Below are 19802 nucleotides of genomic sequence, written 5' to 3'. Positions count from 1 at the left end.
TCCTTCCTTCCCTCCCTCCCTCCTTCCCTCCCTTCAAAGCCTTGGTACCCTCCCTCCCTCCTTCCCTTCCTCCCTCTCCCCTCCCTCCTCCCTCCACTCAGTCATTTCCCTTCCCACCCCTTTCTAATTCCCTCCCTTTTCTCCTTCCCTCTCTCCCTCCCTCCTTCCCTCCCTCCTTTCCTCCCTCCCTCCTTTCCTTTCTCCCTTCCTTCCCTCCTCCACTTTCCCTTCCTTCCTTCCTTTCTTTTCTTTTTTTTTTTTTTTTTTTTTTTTTTTTTGTCTTTTTGAGACAGAGTCTCCCTGTAGCCCCAGCTGTCCTGGAACTCACTATGTAGACCAGGCTGGCCTTGAACTCACAGAGATCCACCTGCCTTTGCCTCCGAAGTGCTGGGATTAAAGGCGTGCGCCACCACGCCTGGCCCTTTCTTTCTTTCTAAAAATGTTCTAATTATTATTTTCATTTTATGAGTGTTTTGCCTGCATGTATGTAAGTGTACACATGCATGCAATGCCCATGAAGGTCAGAAGAGGGCATTGGATGCCCTGGAACTGGTGTTGTGAATGGTCACAAGTCACCATGTGGTTCTGGAAACTGAATCCCAGTCCTCTACAAGAGCAACCAGTGCTCTTAACCACTGAGCCATCTCTCAGTGGTTATTTTTGACAGGGTCTTACTGTGCAGCCCAAGCAGGCCTTGAACTTATTTGCAGTCCCCTGCTTCAGCTTTCCAAGTACTGGGATTACACCAGGCATGCTCCACCATGGCCAGTGGCTGTTTCTTTCCTTGCAATGGTTTGCTTAGGGCAAAATACCAGAAGTGCATACATAAATGGGCATGCATGTCGTTAAGCCCAGATGTGGCCTGCTGACAGGCCATGTGTACCATAGGTTGTGTCTTGACCCTGGCTGCAAGTATGGCTCTGAGTTCAACTTCTACTCCCTCACTTCCCACTCTGGTCTTGAGTAGGTGACGTGAGCCTGTGTGTCCCTTTCTTGGGCTGTAAAATGATAGTGCTTACTTGACAGGACGTGTGTGTGACTGTCAGTGCAGGAGGAGGCCTGGGATGTGGTTGTGCACTTGGGGAGCATCTCGTGCACAGGAGCTGCCCGGGGCGGGGAGGAGCAGGGATGACTCCATCCTTTCTCCATCAGCAGAGGAAACAGACCCAGAGGAGGGTGTGGGTCAACCAAGATCACACTGGCAGGCAGTGAGAACCAGTGAGGCAGGACACCTGAAAACACCCCCAATGGCCTGTCCAGCAACATGGGAGCTGGGGCAGAGAACTGTCTTGGTAGCTTGAAGCCTGGGGGTCCCTTTGCCCTGGGGGTCTATGCTGTATAGCTGTGGAGGAGAGGAGGCCCAGAGCGTGTGATCTCTGTGTGGCCGTGCCTTGCCTTGACTCCCTGGCCACAGGTAGGTCTGCCCTGTAAAGTGGAGGCAGCTGTTAGCTTGCCCCAGAGGGCTTGGTGGGGGAGGGCAAGAGGGGGCAGGGCGTGGTGCGGGGTGGTCCTCACCCTGACCATGCTCAGTTAGGGCTTGTCAGGGTGGTGATCAGTCATACAGTGGGTCACAGGTGGAGACCACAGTCTTCGGGGTTGACCCGTCTTCCTCCTTAGGCGCTCTGGTGAGCCCCGGGTGCTTCTTCTCAGAGAGAGGGAAGTGACATCACACCATGGTGCGGAATGTGGATGACCTGGCCTTCCAGCTGCCCTCGCATGCCCAGGACATGCTAGATGGCCTGCAGCGGCTACGCTCCCTGCCCAAGCTGGCGGATGTCACGCTGCTGGTGGGTGACCAGGCGCTGCCCTGCCACCGTGGCCTCCTGGCGCTGAGCAGCCCCTACTTCCACGCCATGTTTGCTGGAGACTTTGCTGAAAGCTTCTCGGCACGTGTGGAGCTGCAGGACGTGGAGCCGGCGGCAGTGGGGCAGCTGGTGGACTTCGTGTACACGGGCCGGCTGACCATCACACAGACCAATGTGGAGACACTGACACGCACGGCCTCACGCCTCCATTTCCCCACAGTGCAGAAGGTCTGCGGCCGCTACCTCCAGCAGCAATTAGACGCCACCAACTGTTTGGGCATCTGTGAGTTTGGGGAGCAGCAGGGACTGCTGGGAGTGGCTGCCAAAGCCTGGGCCTTCTTTCGGGAAAACTTTGAGGCCGTGGCCCAAGAGGACGAGTTCCTGCAGCTATCAAGAGACCGGCTGGCCACCTGTCTGGCCAGTGACCTGCTGCAGGTGCAGCCGGAACAGAGCCGGTTGGAGGCTCTGCTACGCTGGGTGCGCCATGACCCTCAGGCCCGGGCTTCACACCTGCCTTCGCTGCTCAGCCTGGTGCACCTGGATGCGGTGCCCCGGCCCTGCATGCAGCAGTTGCTGGCCACAGAGCCGCTGATCCAGGAGTCAGAGGCCTGCCAGGAAGCCCTGTCCCAAGGCCACAGTGGGGTGAGTGAGGAACAGGGGACTTGGACCTGAGAAACAGCGGAGGAGCCCTGAGCCCTACCTACATGGAGAGGTAGAAAGAAGTAGGCACCCCCCCACCAAATGTCCCTCAACCTCCCTGCCACAAGCTGGTCCCCTGAGAGGGCATCAATCTGCCTCTCAAGTATGCTAACTAGGGTGCCAAGAGAGGGAACCTAGACATGTCCCTGTGTTGAAAGAGCCCACTGCTGAGTGAGGGCAAGCCTGGATGCAGATCTAAGGCACAGTGGAAAGGCCAGCATTAGAAGGACACCCACACAGCCTGCTAAGGGCATCATGCAAGGGCTGTCAATCAGGGAGGGCTCCCTGAAGGAGACAGCATTGGAACTGGGCCTTAGAGGAGGGATGGGAGCTGGACGGGGGGAGGATTAGGGAAAGCCATCCATGACAGTGGCACAGTTGCACAAGTGTGGCACAGTGGGGCCTGAAAGCTGCCCTACCTATGGATTCCATTCCTGCTTGGGCTGGCAGAAGCTGGCAGGTCCTGATGAAGTGACAGGCCGAGCTGTGGCTGATACCACGAGCCCACGGGGTCTAGTGGCCAGCAGCCTATTCAGTGCCTGCTGGGGATGAAGGTGAGGCTTAGCCCAATGGTCCCAGTCAAGAATGCAGTATATGGGAGCCAAGCCCTAACCTGGCCACCTCTTGGCACCAGTCAGTCACTGGGCTGGTCTTGCTCCTTGGAGTAGCCTGGGTCCTCACCCTATGGGCTGTCATCTGGTGGTGGGAGGCCTGAACATCCTGTCCTGAAAGGTCCTGAAAGCCCTGGGTAGTGGCCACTTAACCTCAGCTCTGTGTAGAGGTGTCCCAGCCTTTATTGTTGGGGGGAGTGCAACCAACAGGGTTTGCTGTAGGCCAGCTGGAGAGCAGGGGCTCCTCCAAGAGGCAGGGGCAGATATGGGGAACATTGGACAGCTATGGGATCCGCCCTATAGGTGTGGGAGTGCAGTCACCCTAAAGGTAATGCACAATACCTGGGAAAGTCCCTTGTAACTGCTCAGAGGCAGCAGCTCTGCATGGGGGCGGGGGTGCATAAACCTGGCCCCAAACAGCTACATCTGCCACCATCTCTAGCTCAGGCAAGCATGCGAGCACAGGTGTTTCTGGACGTGTGCACGCACACAGCCCAATACAGAGGCGCTGACACATTACAACACACATGGGCCCCTGGACTAGGGTGACAGTGCCCAGCCACTCTGACCTGGCTCTCACCCACAGGAGCTGCCCCGCTTCCCACAGAAGCTGCAGGAGGTGCTGGTGGTGGTAGGCGGGCGGGCCCTCGAGGAAGACGAGGCAGGTAGTGAGGAGCCTGCCCCCCACCCTGGGAACTTTGCCTTCTACAATACCAAGGCCAGTAAGTAGCTGCCATGCCTGACCTGGACATGAACCACAGTTCCACAATGGGGGTGGAGCCAGAGCAGTGCCCAGAGAACAGGGATCCTACCCAAGCCCCCACTCTGGGAGGCTTCTTGGGCCTCTCCAGGGCTACAGAGGAGCCCAGGGGCCATGGGGAGGTGGAAAGGCAGAGCAGAGCTCTAGGACACTTTCAATCCACTCTCCCTCTGGTGGAAACCCCATCTCTGGCCTTTATTAGGCTCTAGGAATCCATCTTAAAGGTCCCACAGTCCAGACAGTGCTACTCAGGGTGGGTATCCTTCTCCAAGCCTGCTGTCTTGTGCACCTAGTGTGGGAACTAAGGCTTCAGGAGCAAAATGGGAGCTAAAGGAGTGCAGGCAATCCAGAGGTGAGGGCTAAGGTTCTGGGTCAGTCCAAATGGGCCTCCAGTCTGGCCCTGGAGAGGTCACTTGACCTCCCTGGTCAGACCTCCATTTCCTCACCTGTGAAATGGGTTCCCAACGCTTCCTCCCATGGTTATTCAGAGGTGGGGCCTGGGGAAGGGGAAGTGGGGTGCCTCACAGACCATCTGCCTGGGGAAGCTCTTGGGAAAGTGCTGATGTGGGCTGTTTGGCCCCAGGACTGAGGCAGGCTGCCAGTGCCCACTGCGTCAGCACTGCGGGACTGGAAAAAGTCCGGGGCCAGCGGTCCAGGTCAGGGGTTGACGAGCGGGGATTTGGGGCTGACGTCAGGAGGGAGCAGCTGGCTGGCAACAATGACCTGCCAACGGCTGGACTGCCCCCACCCTGGGGTGACACAGACATGAATCGGGGACTCTCAGTCCCTGCCCATGTTGCCAGGCTCAGCTCACCATGAGCCCTGGAATTCCACATACCCTGAAAACTGCCATAAACAGTCAACAGTATTCCAGGGGACTTCCCACACTCACCCCCATGAGTCCATTCATAGGACCTTAACATTCCCATGCTATGGTCCCATGATGGTTTCATTTAAAGCACTTCCTCATCTCTTGCCTCAGTTTACCCTGCAGTCCATGAAGATAGTTCTGACTTGGCACATCACTGTGTCCCTCACAGAAGTGACAATGCTAACAGCCACCCCTGGCTGGCAGTTTTCATGTCTCACACCACACTTTTTTTATTTTATTTTTCTACATTTATTTATTTATTTATGAGGGCAGGGTGTGTGCCACAGTGTGCATGTGGAGGTCAGAGAACTTTTAGGAGTCGATTCTCTCCTTCTAACATGTGGGATCTGGAGATCAAACTCAGGTCATCAGGTTAGGTGACAAGTACCTTTACTCACTGAGCCAACTTTCTGGCCCAATTTACCCCTATTCTACAGACAGGGAAACCGAGGCTAGGCCTTGTCCACGGCTGCACAGTCGGTGCATGAGAGCCAGGACGTGAGCGTCTGATTCCCTGTGGTGTATCTTGGCTGCTTTGTGAACAAGGGAAGGGGTTTGGGATGAATGGATGAATGAATAGTATGTTATAATGTACTGATGACATGCACAGACAGATCAGGTTGCTTAGCCCATACACCATGTGACTGTGTAGACTAGGTCCATTCAAGGCCAGTGGGGTGAAAAGCAGGTCAGGGTGACACCAGCCTACAGAGCCTGGGCTACCTCTTATCACACTCTGGGTCCAGGCTCCAAAGGGTGCTGTGCAGTGGTGATGAGCTGGGTACCCCAGGCAGGTTCTGCCCTCCCACACTTCTACCCACTCTTCTCTTTGTCACTAGTGGGGGGAAATTTCAGGGGAGCGGAGGCCCCTGGGAGTCCAGCCACCCTGACCTGCCTCTCTCTTCCTGCCAGGGCAATGGATGGCACTCCCAGACTTCCCTGACTACCACAAGTGGGGCTTCTCTCTGGCAGCACTCAACAGTGATGTTTATGTCACAGGTGATTGGCACAGCACCGGCCCCTGAAACCAACTCTCTCCAGAAAGTGCAATCCCCCCAGGATCTAGCCAGGCTTTCCAGATCTTTCTGCACATGTGAAAGTGAGGCAATTTAAATCCAGGGTCCAGAGGTAGAGACAGGAGGATCAGAAACACGAGGTCATTCATCTTTCGCTACATAGCAAGTTTGAAGTCATCTGGCTCAAAAAAAAAAAAAATTAAAAGTAGACAAAGTAAATAAATAAAACTCCAGGATCCACTGGTGGGTGCTGGAAGTTCCCATATACACTGTCTGATGACCACCCCTCAGCAGCCAGGGTCTCCCCAGGAAGCACTGTGATGGGGGCACTCCATCCTCCATTATCTCAGGAGTCAGGGTTCCCTGGAATGTAAGTGTCCACTGATGTTAGGAACCTCGGTTCCGTCCTTTTGTTTGTTGGGATGGAAGTCCTAGATCTAGACTGTTGCCCACAGTCCCATCTCGGCCCAGAGTCTGGCAGAACATGGGTTCAGCATGTTTTTAGTCACAGCCTGACATGGCGCGGGGGGGGACATTGGGGCCTCAGGCTGGTAGCGCTCATGTGGGCAGAACCTCTTCCTGGCAGGTGGCTCACGGGGCACCAAGACGGACACCTGGTCGACCACCCAGGCCTGGTGCTTCCCACTGAAGGAGGCTGTCTGGAAGCCTGTGGCACCCATGCTGAAGGCTCGCACAAATCATGCCAGCACAGCACTGAATGGAGAGATCTATGCCATTGGTGGTGAGGCCTCCCTTCCTATCACCCGGCCCCTCACCCCCACAGCCGCAAGTCCCCACTCCAAGCCCTCTCTGGGTATGCTGCTACCCGTTGCTGCCCTGGGAAGCTCGCTGTCTTCTGGGGTCAGTGAGCCCCACTCCAAGGTTCCCAGGAGGTGGTCCTCAGAACACCTGGCCAAGACATCCTGGGTAGCCAAGACCCAGCCAGCCCCTAGTGCCCCTAATGCCCTTCAGGATAGAAGCAGGTAGACAAGACCTCAGGACCAGTAGGGATGACCACATACCCCAGAACTGGGGGCTCTGCCCTCAGCTCGGGGTCACTGGGAAGCCCCAGGGGTGAATGACACACAGTGACATCTGTGTTGCTGTAAGCCTGACATGGGCCACCTCATCACCCAGGCATCCCAGTGTCACCACAGGGAGTCTCCCTGGAGAGCTTACCAGTTAGATGAATGTTGGAGATCAGATCCAGGTGACTTCAGAGAGCCACAGCAGCAGTCTGGCCCTGAGGCCATGCCTTTCCGTCCTGGCTATTGTCTTTTCCTTCAGTATTGCTGTGTCCCTGGCCAGAGAGTAGATAGCACGCACAGTCTCTTGAATCCCAGACACTTTGGATTCCCCAGAGTCTCAAGCAGCCCGGGTCAGGAGAGCAAGACACTCATCCCCATGAGTCCCCACATCCATGTCACTGGGGTCTGGGGAGGGGGTTACCACCCTACAGTCGTATTTTACAACCTACCCTCCCAGGACTGGCCCTGGGACAAGTGGCCACCGCCTACACTACTTCCTGGTGTGGTCCAGTATGAGCTCTGTCTATAAGAAGGACATAAGTCTCTCCAGGCTCAGCCTCCTTCATTTACCCTCCCTTCCTGGGGCTCCAGAGCCATGCCTGCCACCTTTGAAAGCCCCAGACCCTGAGCTTGCAGGGTCCTCTCCTCCTCTCTAGCCCCCAATACCTGGCCCTCACGCAGCTAAGATATCGTCCCACAGGCACTGCCCTGGACGCAGTAGAGGTGGAGCGTTATGACCCCTACACAGACAGCTGGACGCCTGTCAGTCCGGCCCTCAAGTACGTCAGCAACTTCTCAGCTGCCAGCTGCCAGGGCCGCCTCTACCTGGTGGGCTCCAGTGCCTGCAAGTACAATGCGCTGGCTCTGCAGTGCTACAACCCTGTGACAGGTGGGCCAACCTGTATGTCAACAGAGACAGAGTGGTCCCCTGGTCTCCAGACCTGACAGGAGATAGTTGTATAGGGAGACAGGGGGTGGGACAGACACAGAGGCCCAGGGGCTCCCAGCAGCCCACGGGGATGGCGTGGGAGGGTGACCAGGCCACAGTTCCCCCCTGCCCTCATGGCTCAGTGAGAGGTAGGCACCCCACCTCACAGCACACCACCCCAGGCTTACCCCATTGGGGTATGCCTGGGGCTATGGGAGGTACCCTGCCTCCAGTCCCTCAGAGTGGGGTCCTTCACAACCCTCCCTGAGAAGGAGCCCTGCCCCCTCAGTGAAGGTGCCCATCCATGTGCCCTGCAGATGCATGGAGTGTGATCGCCTCACCCTTCTTGCCCAAGTACCTGTCCTCTCCACGCTGCGCCGCATTGCATGGAGCCCTCTACCTCATCGGTGACAACACAAAGAAGGTCTACGTGTACGACCCGGGGGCTAACCTGTGGCAGAAGGTAGGCCTCCTTATGCCCACCCCAGGGGGGGCCTTGCTGGACTCCTGACACCCCTCAGAGCAGCCTTCAGGCAGGATGGAGGGATGAAGGATTGCCCAAGAGGACCAACAGAGAAGTAGGCTGGGCTTTGGGACTCTCCTCAGAACCCAGAGTGGCCAGTGTGGACGACAACAGGAGCACAAACAGGGACTGCTGGTCACTGCCGGGTTGTCCCCTGAGCTCCCGTCTTCCTGAAGAGGGGTGACCTGTCTTCCTTGTTGGGGATCAAACCTGCGTTCACCAGTGGATGCCTCTTGGGCAGCCATAGACTGAAGGGAAAGGAAGATGTTCCATCCTCTAGCTAATGAAGAGATGAGGGAGATAAAACCAAGTAGGGAACTCCTGAGCTGACAGTGTGGAGGCCAACCAACACCCCCAGCCGTCCCACCTTGGCCCAGGGAGGGACACATCCAGACCCGAGCCTGGGGGCCTTTCTCCCGTCCCTGGTTGGATGAGCTGGGCCGGCTCACCCACTTCTCAAGTCTCAGTCTAGGAGTCTGATGGGGAAGTAACCCCCTTCCTGCAGCCACCAGCCAGCCCGATGACAGTGGGGCCGCTGTGCCCTGCTGCCCACAGCTGTCCTTTGGCATCCGTGTTCCACTGACCCCAGACCCCATTGCAGTGTAAAGCAGATGCAGGGTGAGTCCTGCTAGGGCCCTTCTCCCTGGGCCTCCAACTGGGCCCCAGCTGGGCTGAGCTCCCAGCACTGCGGCCTTCACTTTGACCTGACAAGCAGGGAAGATGCCTGCCCCCAGCTTCATGTGGAAGTCTCATAAGCCTTTCCTGACCTCCTCATGCTTTCCCGGAACTTGCCACATCTAGCCCGTGGGAGCCGCTACCCTCACCACCTGACTTCTCTACAGGACACTCCTGAGGCCACCGGCCAGGACATGGGGTGCAGGAATGGATAGAGGGGTCCCATGGTGAACTCAGTCCTTCCTGGATATATCTTGAGGCTAAAGTGAATCTATCCTGTCATCTCCTCCATGAGAGAAGCTGTGAGGTTAAGGCTCAGCCCAGGCCCCATGGGAGGCAGCTCTGGGGTTAGGCCTCAACATCCCTCTTCGATACTCTGACTCCAGGGCCCGTAAATTAATCCCGTGAGATGCAGGTTGGAGAGAGACCAGGGCCTCAACAGTAAAGCGAGTCTGAAATAGCCACAAGGGGCACTGGGTGAGCCCTGGGATACAGGGCCTTGTTTCTGCTCTCCAGTTGCCTGCTGGCCCCTGACAGTTGACCATCCACAGGTTCAGTCCCAGCACAGCCTGCACGAGAATGGAGCGCTGGTGTCGCTGGGTGATGCGCTGTATGTGACAGGCGGCCGCTGGCAGGGCATGGATGGTGATTACCATGTGGAGATGGAGGCCTATGACACTGTGAGGGATGCCTGGGCCCGTCGTGGCTCCCTGCCCCGCCTTTGGCTGTACCATGGGGCCTCCACCATCTTCCTGGATGTCTCCAAGTGGACACAGCCCTTCAACCCCGGTGTTGCCCAGGAGCGCTAAGAAGGGAGGGTTCTCAGGCAGCTCCTGGTTGCCTTTTATTTTGTCGTCTGTTCACTTGGAGCTGCTGCCCCCTCCAGAGCTTGGGCTGGGCTCAATAGCAGATGGTACACTTCAGGATACATCTGTGGTCTCTGGAACCACCAAACTCTGCAACCAGTGGCAAGAGCGGGGCCCTCATGGTAGGGAGGAGAGCTCTGCTACCCCTGAACCTGTCAAGACCTTGGGGAAAGAAGCTGAGGGGTCCGGGACTGCACCCTTAGAGCAAACAGACTCCCCCGTGTCAGCTTTTCCTGCCTCTCCCCACCCATGGCCTTTGGGAGAGATGCACAATTGAAGACTGAATAGGATTCCCAGGATGCTGACCTAGGGCCTCGGGCTCCAGTGCCCGCCACAGCTCTTTGGCCATGCCCAAAGCTCCCTCTCTCCCCTTTCCTCAGAGTCCACATTCACCCCATACGGGGTGGCTGGGTAGGTGCCAGGCTCTACCTCCTCACCTGGCATCTGCATGTTGGTGCTGTGTTTACAGATCCACTGCCAGGATGAAGGAGGCCCTGGCCCAGCCATGTCATGCCCCCACCACCAGGACAGCAGCCCCTGCAGAGACACTAGAAAAGAGGTGCAGGTCAGGAACAAGAGCCAGGTGGGGTCCTCAGGGACAAAACTTGCCTTCTTCTAGGGGAATCTTCCTATCAAGACTGGTTCTCAGAATGAAATTCCCAGTGTGAGACCCACCACCATCTGCAAGGACTTCTGAGTGATTCTTGGATGTGTTGGTGGCTTGTTCCCAGTGGCCTCCCAAAATTGGGTGGGGATGACATCTGAGTGGCACTCCTGCAGGCCAAGATATGACTAGGTGGCTCAGACCTGTCTTACTGGGTCCTCACTCTCTCTCTCTCTCTCTCTCTCTCTCTCTCTCCTTCCCTCCCTCTCTCCCCTCTCTCTTTCCTCCTTCTCCAAAACCAGGCACTGAGTTTGTAACTAAGGAAACAATAAAGGACTGTCACTATGTGTGAGTGGTGTGTCCCATTTGCCACAGGCTGTCAGAGGACCTAGGTCTGCAGACTGGGAGTTTGTCTGACCAACATCAACCCTGCTGCTGGCATGCTAAGGCCTTAAGTGGCTCACAGTTCCTGGGGTCTTCCTCTCCAGGGCCAGCCCTCCCTGGGTTCTGAGGACAGGGATCCCTGGCTCTCTCCTGCTTCTCCAGGTCAGGATCCACTTTGCTCCCAGATGTGACTTCATGCCCATATCTTGTGGGGCCACCGAGCTGACCTAGAGACCAAACAAAGCAGGGTGTCCAGGTGCCTGCTGCCAAAGGGACAGAACCTAAACTTGGGGAGTCCACCTGACTGGTGGGTTGATGAATGCAGGGGTTAGGGTTCTGCGCTCTGTAGGCAGGTCAGCACAGGACTGTTCACAGGTAAAGGCTCAAAGAGTAAAGCTGATTTTAATCAGAAATGGGGATCTGGTAGGGTGGTGTGCTGCTGGGTAAGTGGAAAGGGGCAGTGCTGCGTGGTGACACACGCCATCCAGGGCCTTGTCCTCAGCTCTGCTGAACTGTGCCTCATCTGACTAGTGGAGCTGCCCTGTTTGGGGGACAGCAGCATGCTCAGTGTCTGAATAGGAAGTAAAGGCTCTACAGCTAGGAAGCTGAGAGTCGAATAAAAGGGGGGGCTACAGGCTGGATGGAATCCAGATAGGGCTGTGGAAGTGCCCTGATTACCCACCCCCAACCTCCAGGGTCCAGGGAAGCAGCAGATGTATACCTAGAGATCACTGAGAGGGCTGCCAAGGAGCACAGCCATGACACAGTGCCTGTTGGGAGCATGTGGCAGAGTACATGACGCTCCTAACTCTCCTGCCTCCATCCCCTGCAAGTGCTGTCTACTGGCAGTCAGAACTCAGAGGGGAAGAGGGTACTGGCACAGTCCACTAAGGCCACCCTGAAGGCAGACTGTCGGGGGAAAGGGGTCAACCACCAGCACAGCACAGAGAGACTCAGTCACACATCTCAAACACTCAGAAAATAGACCCACGTGCATGCAGGGAAAAGCCATGAGAAAGCCCAAGAATCTTCCAATGTTAGAATCCCCAGGAAAACATGGACTCAGAAGTTGGAAGCTAATGAGGCTTCTAGAGAGGATACAGACCCCTAAGGAGCACTCACAGCCTTCGGGAGCATGCATACCATCAGAAGCACTCAGCCCTCAAGACGGAGACCTCAGGAGTACTCAGAGTCCCTAGGAATACTCACTCTCAGCCTTAGGGGTACTCAGAGCCCTCAGGAGTCCTGAAAGCCCCTAGTTAGAACAGAGTCCTTAGGAGCACTCAGTCATCAGGAGCCCTCAGAGCCCTCAGAGCCGCTGACTGCAAGATGTGGAGACCAGACCTGATTTTGCTTTTATTTGGTGTCTACCTGACGTTGGGCTACTTCCAAGATCTGTGCCTCATTTTCTTCTGAGCATTGATGGCCCCCGGGCAGAGTAGGCATGTGACACAGGTGCTCCAGAGGTCACACAGCTGGTCAGCCTTAGGCTCTCACTGTCTTCAAATGAAGAGAGCTTCCTTTCCCATGATCTCATCGACCAACGGCCTTCCTTTGGAGGCAGAGGGGCACTGGGCACAGCTTGGCACATTGGGCTGCTGGGGAGCCAGGCCGAAGCCATGACATGAGAGCCCAAGAATGAGAATTCGATTTCTGCCAGGCAGGACGCATGTAGGGAGGCCACGGCTAGCTTTGCCTGGTGGTTCCACAACCACTCATTCGGCACTTCCGTCCCATGCAAACTCCACCCTCAAGGGCCCCACTTCTAAATGGGGGGTTGCTGCTGCTGCAGGGCCTCATGCTGTGGACCCCATGCTCAGTGCTCTGTGAGCCACTGTTCCTCCAGGAACTTGTTTTCAGATAGGACCCTGTAAACATGAAGGGGCCCTTCCTGAAGGCCCAACTTAGTTCATGTGTCTGAGCTGGACTGCGTCATTACCTTGGGCTGGGGTTCCAGGAAGCCATGCCAACACCAGAACCAATTGGATCTGGTCCCTCTGGAAGAGCCCATGACATCATTAGGACAGTCCAGTGTTTGGGAAAATAACTACTTTCACATGGCAACAGCTCCTGTCCTGAACCCTACAGCTGCCCCCCCGCCCCCACACTGGGAAGGGAGTAATACTACTTGAGCTTCCCAAATCAAGGCCCCTCATCCCTGCCTGTCCCCTTGGGACAGATCCCAAGCCTCACCCTCTTGGGCAAACAACAACCACCATATACCACAGCCAGGTGCCCTTGAGGCGTCCTGACCCAGGGGAGATGGCTTCCTTGCAGGAAAGGACAGGGCCACATTTCCCGGGAAGACAGGCCTGCCTCCAGACTAGCCTGCCTCCTGCCCTCTGCCTGGCACTGTCTGTGGGCTGAGTGTCCCTGAGCAAGCCAGCCACCTCTCTGACCTAGTCCAGGGGGCCTGGAAAAGCTGAATGAGGTGTCAGCAGGCATGTTTATTCAGAGGTGAGAAGGTGCTGTGCACAGAGCTGCCTCTTGGGGGCAGGAGCTTCTGGGCACCAGCAGATTGCTGGTTTCATTGAGGACACCCCAACATGATAGGAACCATAGGAAACAGCAGAACTCACACTCAGGTCAGCCTCCTCAGCACACAGCCCAGTGGACTAAACGAAAACCTAGCAGGGGAGTGCTCAGCTCTCTTGGGCTGTGAGGCGTAAACCTCCTTCATGTGCAGACTTGATGACAAATGTCCTGGTATGGGATGAATCTGCTGAACTTTTCCGAATGAAATAAGTTCACATATTTTACTGAGCCTGTGCTCGTAAGCCAGTATTCCCCAGACCTGTTCCTAGAGAGCTGCAATTCCCGAATTCCTGGTTTTCATTTGTTTGGGGTTTTTGGAGACAGTGTTTTACACTGTGACTCAGACGGCCCTGGAACTCACTATGTAGCCCAGGCTGGCCTCAAACTTGCAACAATCGTCCTGCTTCAGTCAGTGCTGGGTTCCAGATGTGGGCCACCACAGCCAGCTGAGAGCTTTAGGAACTAATCACATGCCAGCTTGTTGTGTTGTTGTTGTTGTTTTGTTTTGTTTGGGGTTTTTTTGGTCTTTTTGAGACAGGGTCTCCCTGTAGCCCCAGCTGTCTTGGAACTCACTATGTAGACCAGGCTGGCCTCAAACTCACAGAGATCCACCTGCCTCTGCCTCCCAAGTGCTGGGACCAAAGGCATCACCACGCCTGGCACATGCCAGTTTTTAAAGACAGAAGTGGGGGCTGGAGAGATGGCTCAGCAGTTAAGAGCACTGGCTGCTCTTGAAGCAGACGGGGTTCCATTCCCAGCACCCACATCATGGCTAACAGCCTTCAGTACTCCAGTTCCAGGGGATCCAATGCCCTATTCTGGCCTCTTCAGGCATTGCACACATGTGGTGCACTTACATACATGCAGGCAGTACACATACACATTGAAAAAAAAACAAAGACAGAAGTCTCGTTTGTAATCCTAACTTGCCAATGTAAATCTGCAGGACTGAGGGGACCTTAGGGGGACAAATTCTCAGGAAGGGCAGAGTATTTTTTTTATATTTTTTTTTGCACATACACATGCCCAGCCTCCCACCATCTCTGTGGCCTACAGGAAAAGAACCTGAATCACTGGAAACAAGTAACAAGCAACACATCTTCCAAGTTGTGACTGCACAGTACCTCATTATCTTCATCCCTGCCCTAAGCCAGGCAGGCAGAATACACGTCTGAAGCTGAGGGCTCACCTGGGTTTCTTCCCCAAGGTTGGGCTGGCACTGCCTTACCTATTTCTGGGACTTGGTCCTCCTCCTCTCCCACATCCCCTAAGGGAGAAGTGGTCAATGAAAGCCTCCTCCTGCTTTAACTCCAGACCCTGTGCTCAACCGCTGCAGGGGCCACAGAGCTGGGACAAGAAAGACAGGTGTGATGCCTTCCTGGCTTTTTATCTCAAGTCAAATGGGAGGTAAGGAGCAGCCCAGACTGGGGTCGGGTGGAGACTGCCTCTGTGGGAGACAGCCCCCTCAGAGAGTGCCTTCTCCTGGATCAAGCCCTTGGGGTCTGCTACACTGTCCTAGTTGGTTGCCCTGTGCTGACTCACCCTCACTGCCTGGACTCCATCTGCCCCGACACCTGGCAAGGGCATCACCGCAGTTCTATCCTACCTCCAGGCAACTGACAGATTCACTCTGAGAGCCGCCAGCGCTGCAAGTGCATCCCGCGTGGGGAAAAGAGGGAACACCGCATGGGCGCTCAGAGGCCTCCAGCTTGGAAGGGAAGGGCCTCTGAGAAGGGGCCGTGAGGGTCTCACCGCTCCAAGTGCTCAACCTGTGTTGCCAAGGCCTAGAACTCGTGGGACATCTGGAGAACGGAAGGGCGTCCGGGCACCTCCAGAGGACGGTCAGAATACTGAGGTGGAGATGCTCCAGCCACCCTGGAGAAAAGGGGGTCCTGGGGCACAGAGCCAGCTGCGCCAGACCTCCAGGCGGAGGCCGCGCGGCGGGGTGGGGCGAGGCCTCCTCTCCATCCCCGGTCCCTGCAACGCGCGCGGTAGCCGCTAGGGGCGGCGGACGGTGACGGCGCGCTAGGCGGGGGATTCGAGCGCGTTATAAGGCGCGCAGTTTCCCGCGACGCCGCGCCCGGAGCCAACGCAGCCCGCATGGCCCGGCCCCGCCGTCCCTCCGGAGCGTGTCTGCTGCTCGCCTGCGCAGGCTTCCTGGCCGCCGCCGCGGGTCTCGAAGCCCCGGAGCCCCGCGCGCCCGCGGTGACCAGCGCGCACTCGCAGCCGCCTGGCACCGAACGGCCCGCTGGCCGCACCGCCCGCCCGCCGGTAAGACGCGGCCGCTCCCAAGAACGCGCGCCTCGGGATCCCCGGGGACCTGGCTGTGCGGACTGCAACCCCGGCTGCAACCCGGGCTGCAACTGGGCTGGGGGTCTCGGTCCAGTGAGACGCAGCGTTGTGCAGATGCGCCGTCTACACCAAGAGTCAGCGGTGACCTTGGGTCTGCGGACAGTTCTTTGGCTTAAAGCAGAATTCTAATAGACCAGGAAGACAGGTTAGGAAAGGTGTAAAATGATGACTTGACCCTCACTGTATTTGTAGAAGTGTAAACGAGTTGCGGATCCTTGGAGTCTGGAGAAGGGCAGGGTGCACAGGACCCAGAATGGCCCTGTTCTTTTTTGTTGTTGTTGTTGTTTTGAAACAGGGTTTCCCCGATGGCCTGGAACTCACTATGTAGGCAAGGTTGGCCTGGAACTCACAGAGATCTGCCTGCTCTGCCTCCCAAGTGCTGGGACTACAGGCCTGCGCCACCTCACCCTGCTAGGCCCTGTTCTTTTCGTTGACTGCTGGCTGGGAAAGGGGTGTTGTGTAGCAGGACTCTGCCCCTTCCGGCCCAGGATCTCTGCCTGAAATGCTGGGAGGTTAGGGAAGGTGTGGCCAGAGGCCTGGAGAGGGAGGTTGGCAGCCCTTAGAGGTGTGGGGCCATTCAGTCCTGGAGGCAGGACTCACAGGAGGGTTTCTGGGCCTAGTTGTTCTGACCATGCAGTGGGCCAGGCACAAAGAAGTCCAAGATTAGAGCTCTTCTGTTCTCAGCACCCACAGAGACCAAGAAGACATCCACTAAAGAGAGCTAGAGGAGGTTGCACCCTTGGGGTCCCTCTGTAAGGTATCCCCAGACCCCTTCCCCACCCCATCCCACCCTCACCCAGCCGCTTCCCTTGGACAGAGGGCAAACACACCCCCTCTTCCCCTCAGCTATCCGCCAAAGCCTTCACAAAGCCAAGACATGGTCACCAGGAATCAGAGACTGGGCTGGGGCTTTCAGGTGGGGCTTTGGCCTTGGACCCTCTTTGGAGGATCAGGGTGCCACCAGCTCCCTGATGGTTGAAACTTGGCTGACCAAGGTGGCTGCCCAACCCTCACCCCAACTCTTGGGACCCCAGACCAACATGGCTCCCTGCATTTCAGTGCCCCCCCCCCAAACCATCTGTGGTGTGAGTCCATCCACAGGCCATTGGTCTCAGCACACCTATCCTGGCCCGTTGGGAAGCATTGCACCATGTGGTTTTCACCAAGGACACCATGGGGCCGTGACATGGAATCGTCAGTCCTGGTATCTGTGGAACCAGCAAGAGGCACAGAAGCCTCCATCTTCCTAGTATAGAAGCCTGGCTTATGACCCAAAGGCAGGCCCTGGGTTGGACAGAACCCACAAGGCACAGGCCAGTTCTAAGATCCTGGGTCTTTCTATCTGTCAGTCACTAGAGTCTGTGCCCATGACTTCATCTCAAGCCTCTTGGGCCACTGCCTTCCCAGCTGGCAGCCTGGAGCCCAGACTGCCCGAGACCCACTGCCCCATGTGCCAGAGGTGCCAGAGGACTCTGCCAGGACAAAAGGCTTCTCTCAGGCTTGGTTCCTGGGGACCTGGCAGATGCACCTGTGATACACCTATGCAGAAATGGGTAGAAATGTAACTATCCTTGCTTGGGTCAGCGTTTTGGAAGTGCTGAGGAGGAAGAAGGTCCCAGGCGGTGGCCTTGAGCGATGACATCTTACCTAGTCCTCTGGCACACTGTGGCTTGTGATTGCAGAGGCTGTGAGGCTGGTCAGTCTGGCACTTCTGACTGTATGGAGGGACAAGAGAGCTCACTGGCTGCTGGGGTTCCAGATGTTCCAGATGTTCATAGTCACGTCCTGAGCACCTATGGGTGCCAGTGACTGTCAAGGATGGTAGGATTGTCCCAGTGCATCTCAAGTACAGGATGAAGCCTGCTATCCCAGCAGTGTGCTGTAGAGCTCCACCCCCCATCTTCCTCCTTTGGCCTGGGTCACCTTTCCCAGGAGTGCGAGTCAGATGCCATCTTCCATGGGCTGGGGGTGGGGGAGTGCTGCCTCTGAGACTACAGATAACAAGTCCAGTGTGCTGCCAAGTGGCAGCATGGGACAAAAAAAAAACTGTGGCTGGGTGTGTTCCAGGAGCCCACCACAGTGCATGCACATAGCGTGGATCCCCGGGATGCCTGGATGCTCTTCGTCAGGCAGAGTGACAAAGGTGTCAACAGTAAGAGGAGGAGCAGGACCAAGGCCAGGCGGCTTGAGGTGAGCAGCTTGTGCCCACTGCCCTGATTGGCTCCCAAGGATCCTTGGCTATGTCCAACAGCAAACACCCAGAGAGGGAACAGAATCAAGCACCAGGCTGGGACCTAGTGAGCCTGGAGTTAGGAGCCCGATTCTAGACATTTACCCCACACTTCTAGGATACCAGGTCTTCCCTTTCCTCTCTTCTCTGTCCAGAGAGGGAGGCCTGCACAGCACATGCTTGGGAGTAGGGGATGGCTCCAAGCTGCTGGAGTGATGGGGGAAGGGAAGGCACTCAGTGTGGGCCTTGCCTGTGTGAGGAGTTGACACTTGGTCCTGACACCTGACTCCTACTTTGAACTCCTCAGAGCGACTCTGGATCAGGGCTGGGCTACACTAGGTGTTGGGCCTCCCTGTCCATGGAGGTCAGCCTCACTTGACCCAGATCTGACTCACTGATGGAGTGCCAGCTCTAAGCCTGAGGTCAGTGGGCTGGCTGGGCCACACCATTGTCTTGTCACCATCATACCCTGTCAGCCTCCTGGCCTTGCCCACAGTTCTCTATGGGGCCTCCCTCACTTGTGTTGGATCTGACCCAGCCCTGTAAGCTCCTTCAGGGCCCAGAACCCAGTGCTAGGCCAGGTACAGTGGGGTCTTGCTGATGTGCTGCATGTCAGACCCATATGCAAGTCCCCAGAAGCAAGCCAAAGTCCTCCCTCCAGTAATCACAGTGGCAGGAGCAAGCTACAGCCCTCTTCTTCAGGTAGAGCCTGCCCTGCCTTGGGCCACCCCCAGCCAGTCTCATACGGACTCAGACCTGGCCTCACACTTACTCCAGGCCTGTGGCTTTCACTGCCTGCTTGATGGAAGAGAAGTCTGAGAGCCCAAGGGACCTCCCCCAAGGAGGGCAGAGTCCACAGCCACAGTGGGAAATCTGCCTGCCTGCCTCTCTATAGCAGGACCTGGCAGAGGGGTCACCCTCAAATGTCCTCACAAGCCAAGTTTTTTTTCCAGCTTGGCCTGCCAGGACCTCCAGGACCTCCAGGACCCCAGGGCCCCCCAGGCCCCTTCATCCCACCTGAGGCTCTGCTGAAGGAGTTCCAGCTACTGCTGAAAGGTAAGGGTGCTGCCCTTTGGATCACATGCTACCCAGGTTGTGGGTAAGCCAGCAAGAGAGGGCCGACCACAGCACCCAGTAAACACCTGCTGAGGTACCCTCCAGCTGTGGGTGGGCAAGCTGGTGGGGAAGCCTCATGGAGAAAGGCCTCTCACTGACCTTCCCTGGGGACCAGAACAGAACCCCATTCCTAGTCAGGAGTCCTGCCCAGGGCTGTTTGCTGCCCTGGGGCTGCCAACCATCTTCTGGAATTGACTGTACCATGGAGCCCCTGCCCACCCACCCCCTATTCTGTTCTAAATAAGCCTCCAGCCACTAAAGAACCTTCATGTTATTTACGGTGTAGCTGCAGTAGCTATTCACACACAGCTCTCCAGAGATACAGGTGTGACTGAGAGGTGGAGGACAGGGGTCCTGATGTGGTCGTGCTGCTGGAGCTTCCAGTAGGCTGTGTGAAGGGAAGCAGGCAGCAGCAGTGTCAGGGAGGAGCGTCCCCTGGGCACCTCCGGTGGGTCCTGGATGCGCCTCCCCTGCTCCTCACATTTCCTGGGCAGAGTGGGCCACAGATTGCTCTGTGCCAGGCGCGGTGCAGCAGCGGGAGCATGTGGAGCCCGAGCCCTGCACGGGTGGTCCCAGTGGACCAGCGGCGGGAAGCCCTTCTCCGGTCCCAGCCTCCTCGGGGCGCAAGGAGGACGAGGACCCGGGGGCCGTGTTGACGCTTCTGGCTCCACCCCTGGCCCCAGGCCCACCGGTGGCGCGCGTGGAGGCCGCGTTCCATTGCCGCCTGCGCCGGGACGCACCGGTGGGGCGGCGCGCACTGCACGAGATCGGCGTCTACTATCTGGTGAGTCGGGGCGCG

At 56.9% G+C, this 19802-nt stretch overlaps 2 protein-coding genes across 6 annotated transcripts in view; both read left to right on the top strand.

Moving 5' to 3' along the window:
* Positions 1–10714, top strand: part of Klhl30 (kelch like family member 30) — an 11766-nt gene extending 1052 nt beyond the window's left edge. Inside the window, exons 2-8 of one of the 3 annotated variants that reach the window (XM_017797978.1) lie at positions 1618–2447; positions 3702–3837; positions 5659–5745; positions 6349–6504; positions 7491–7679; positions 8036–8181; positions 10402–10714. In XM_017797978.1, the coding sequence (XP_017653467.1) occupies positions 1674–2447; positions 3702–3837; positions 5659–5745; positions 6349–6504; positions 7491–7679; positions 8036–8181; positions 10402–10479 (1566 nt within the window). In that variant the 5' untranslated portion in view covers positions 1618–1673 and the 3' untranslated portion in view covers positions 10480–10714. Of the gene's footprint in view, positions 1–1617; positions 2448–3701; positions 3838–5658; positions 5746–6348; positions 6505–7490; positions 7680–8035; positions 8182–9467 lie in introns of all 3 variants that reach the window. The other 2 variants (XM_017797977.1, XM_029563258.1) reach the window with 2 other exon arrangements.
* A 4653-nt stretch (positions 10715–15367) lies between these two features.
* Erfe (erythroferrone) overlaps positions 15368–19802 on the top strand; it is an 8714-nt gene continuing 4279 nt past the window's right edge. For all 3 annotated transcript variants that reach the window (XM_029563249.1, XM_029563248.1, XM_008832472.2), the window contains exons 1-4: positions 15368–15576; positions 17725–17847; positions 18841–18943; positions 19525–19787. In XM_029563249.1, coding sequence (XP_029419109.1) covers positions 15406–15576; positions 17725–17847; positions 18841–18943; positions 19525–19787 — 660 coding nt within the window. In that variant the 5' untranslated portion in view covers positions 15368–15405. The remainder of the gene's footprint in view (positions 15577–17724; positions 17848–18840; positions 18944–19524; positions 19788–19802) is intronic.

Source organism: Nannospalax galili, unplaced genomic scaffold (genome assembly GCF_000622305.1).
Source record: "Nannospalax galili isolate Female #2095 unplaced genomic scaffold, S.galili_v1.0 scaffold1536, whole genome shotgun sequence".
Taxonomy (NCBI): domain Eukaryota; kingdom Metazoa; phylum Chordata; class Mammalia; order Rodentia; family Spalacidae; genus Nannospalax; species Nannospalax galili.
Note: the sequence above shows the minus strand (reverse complement) of the source record. Positions and strands in the feature narration are given on the sequence as shown.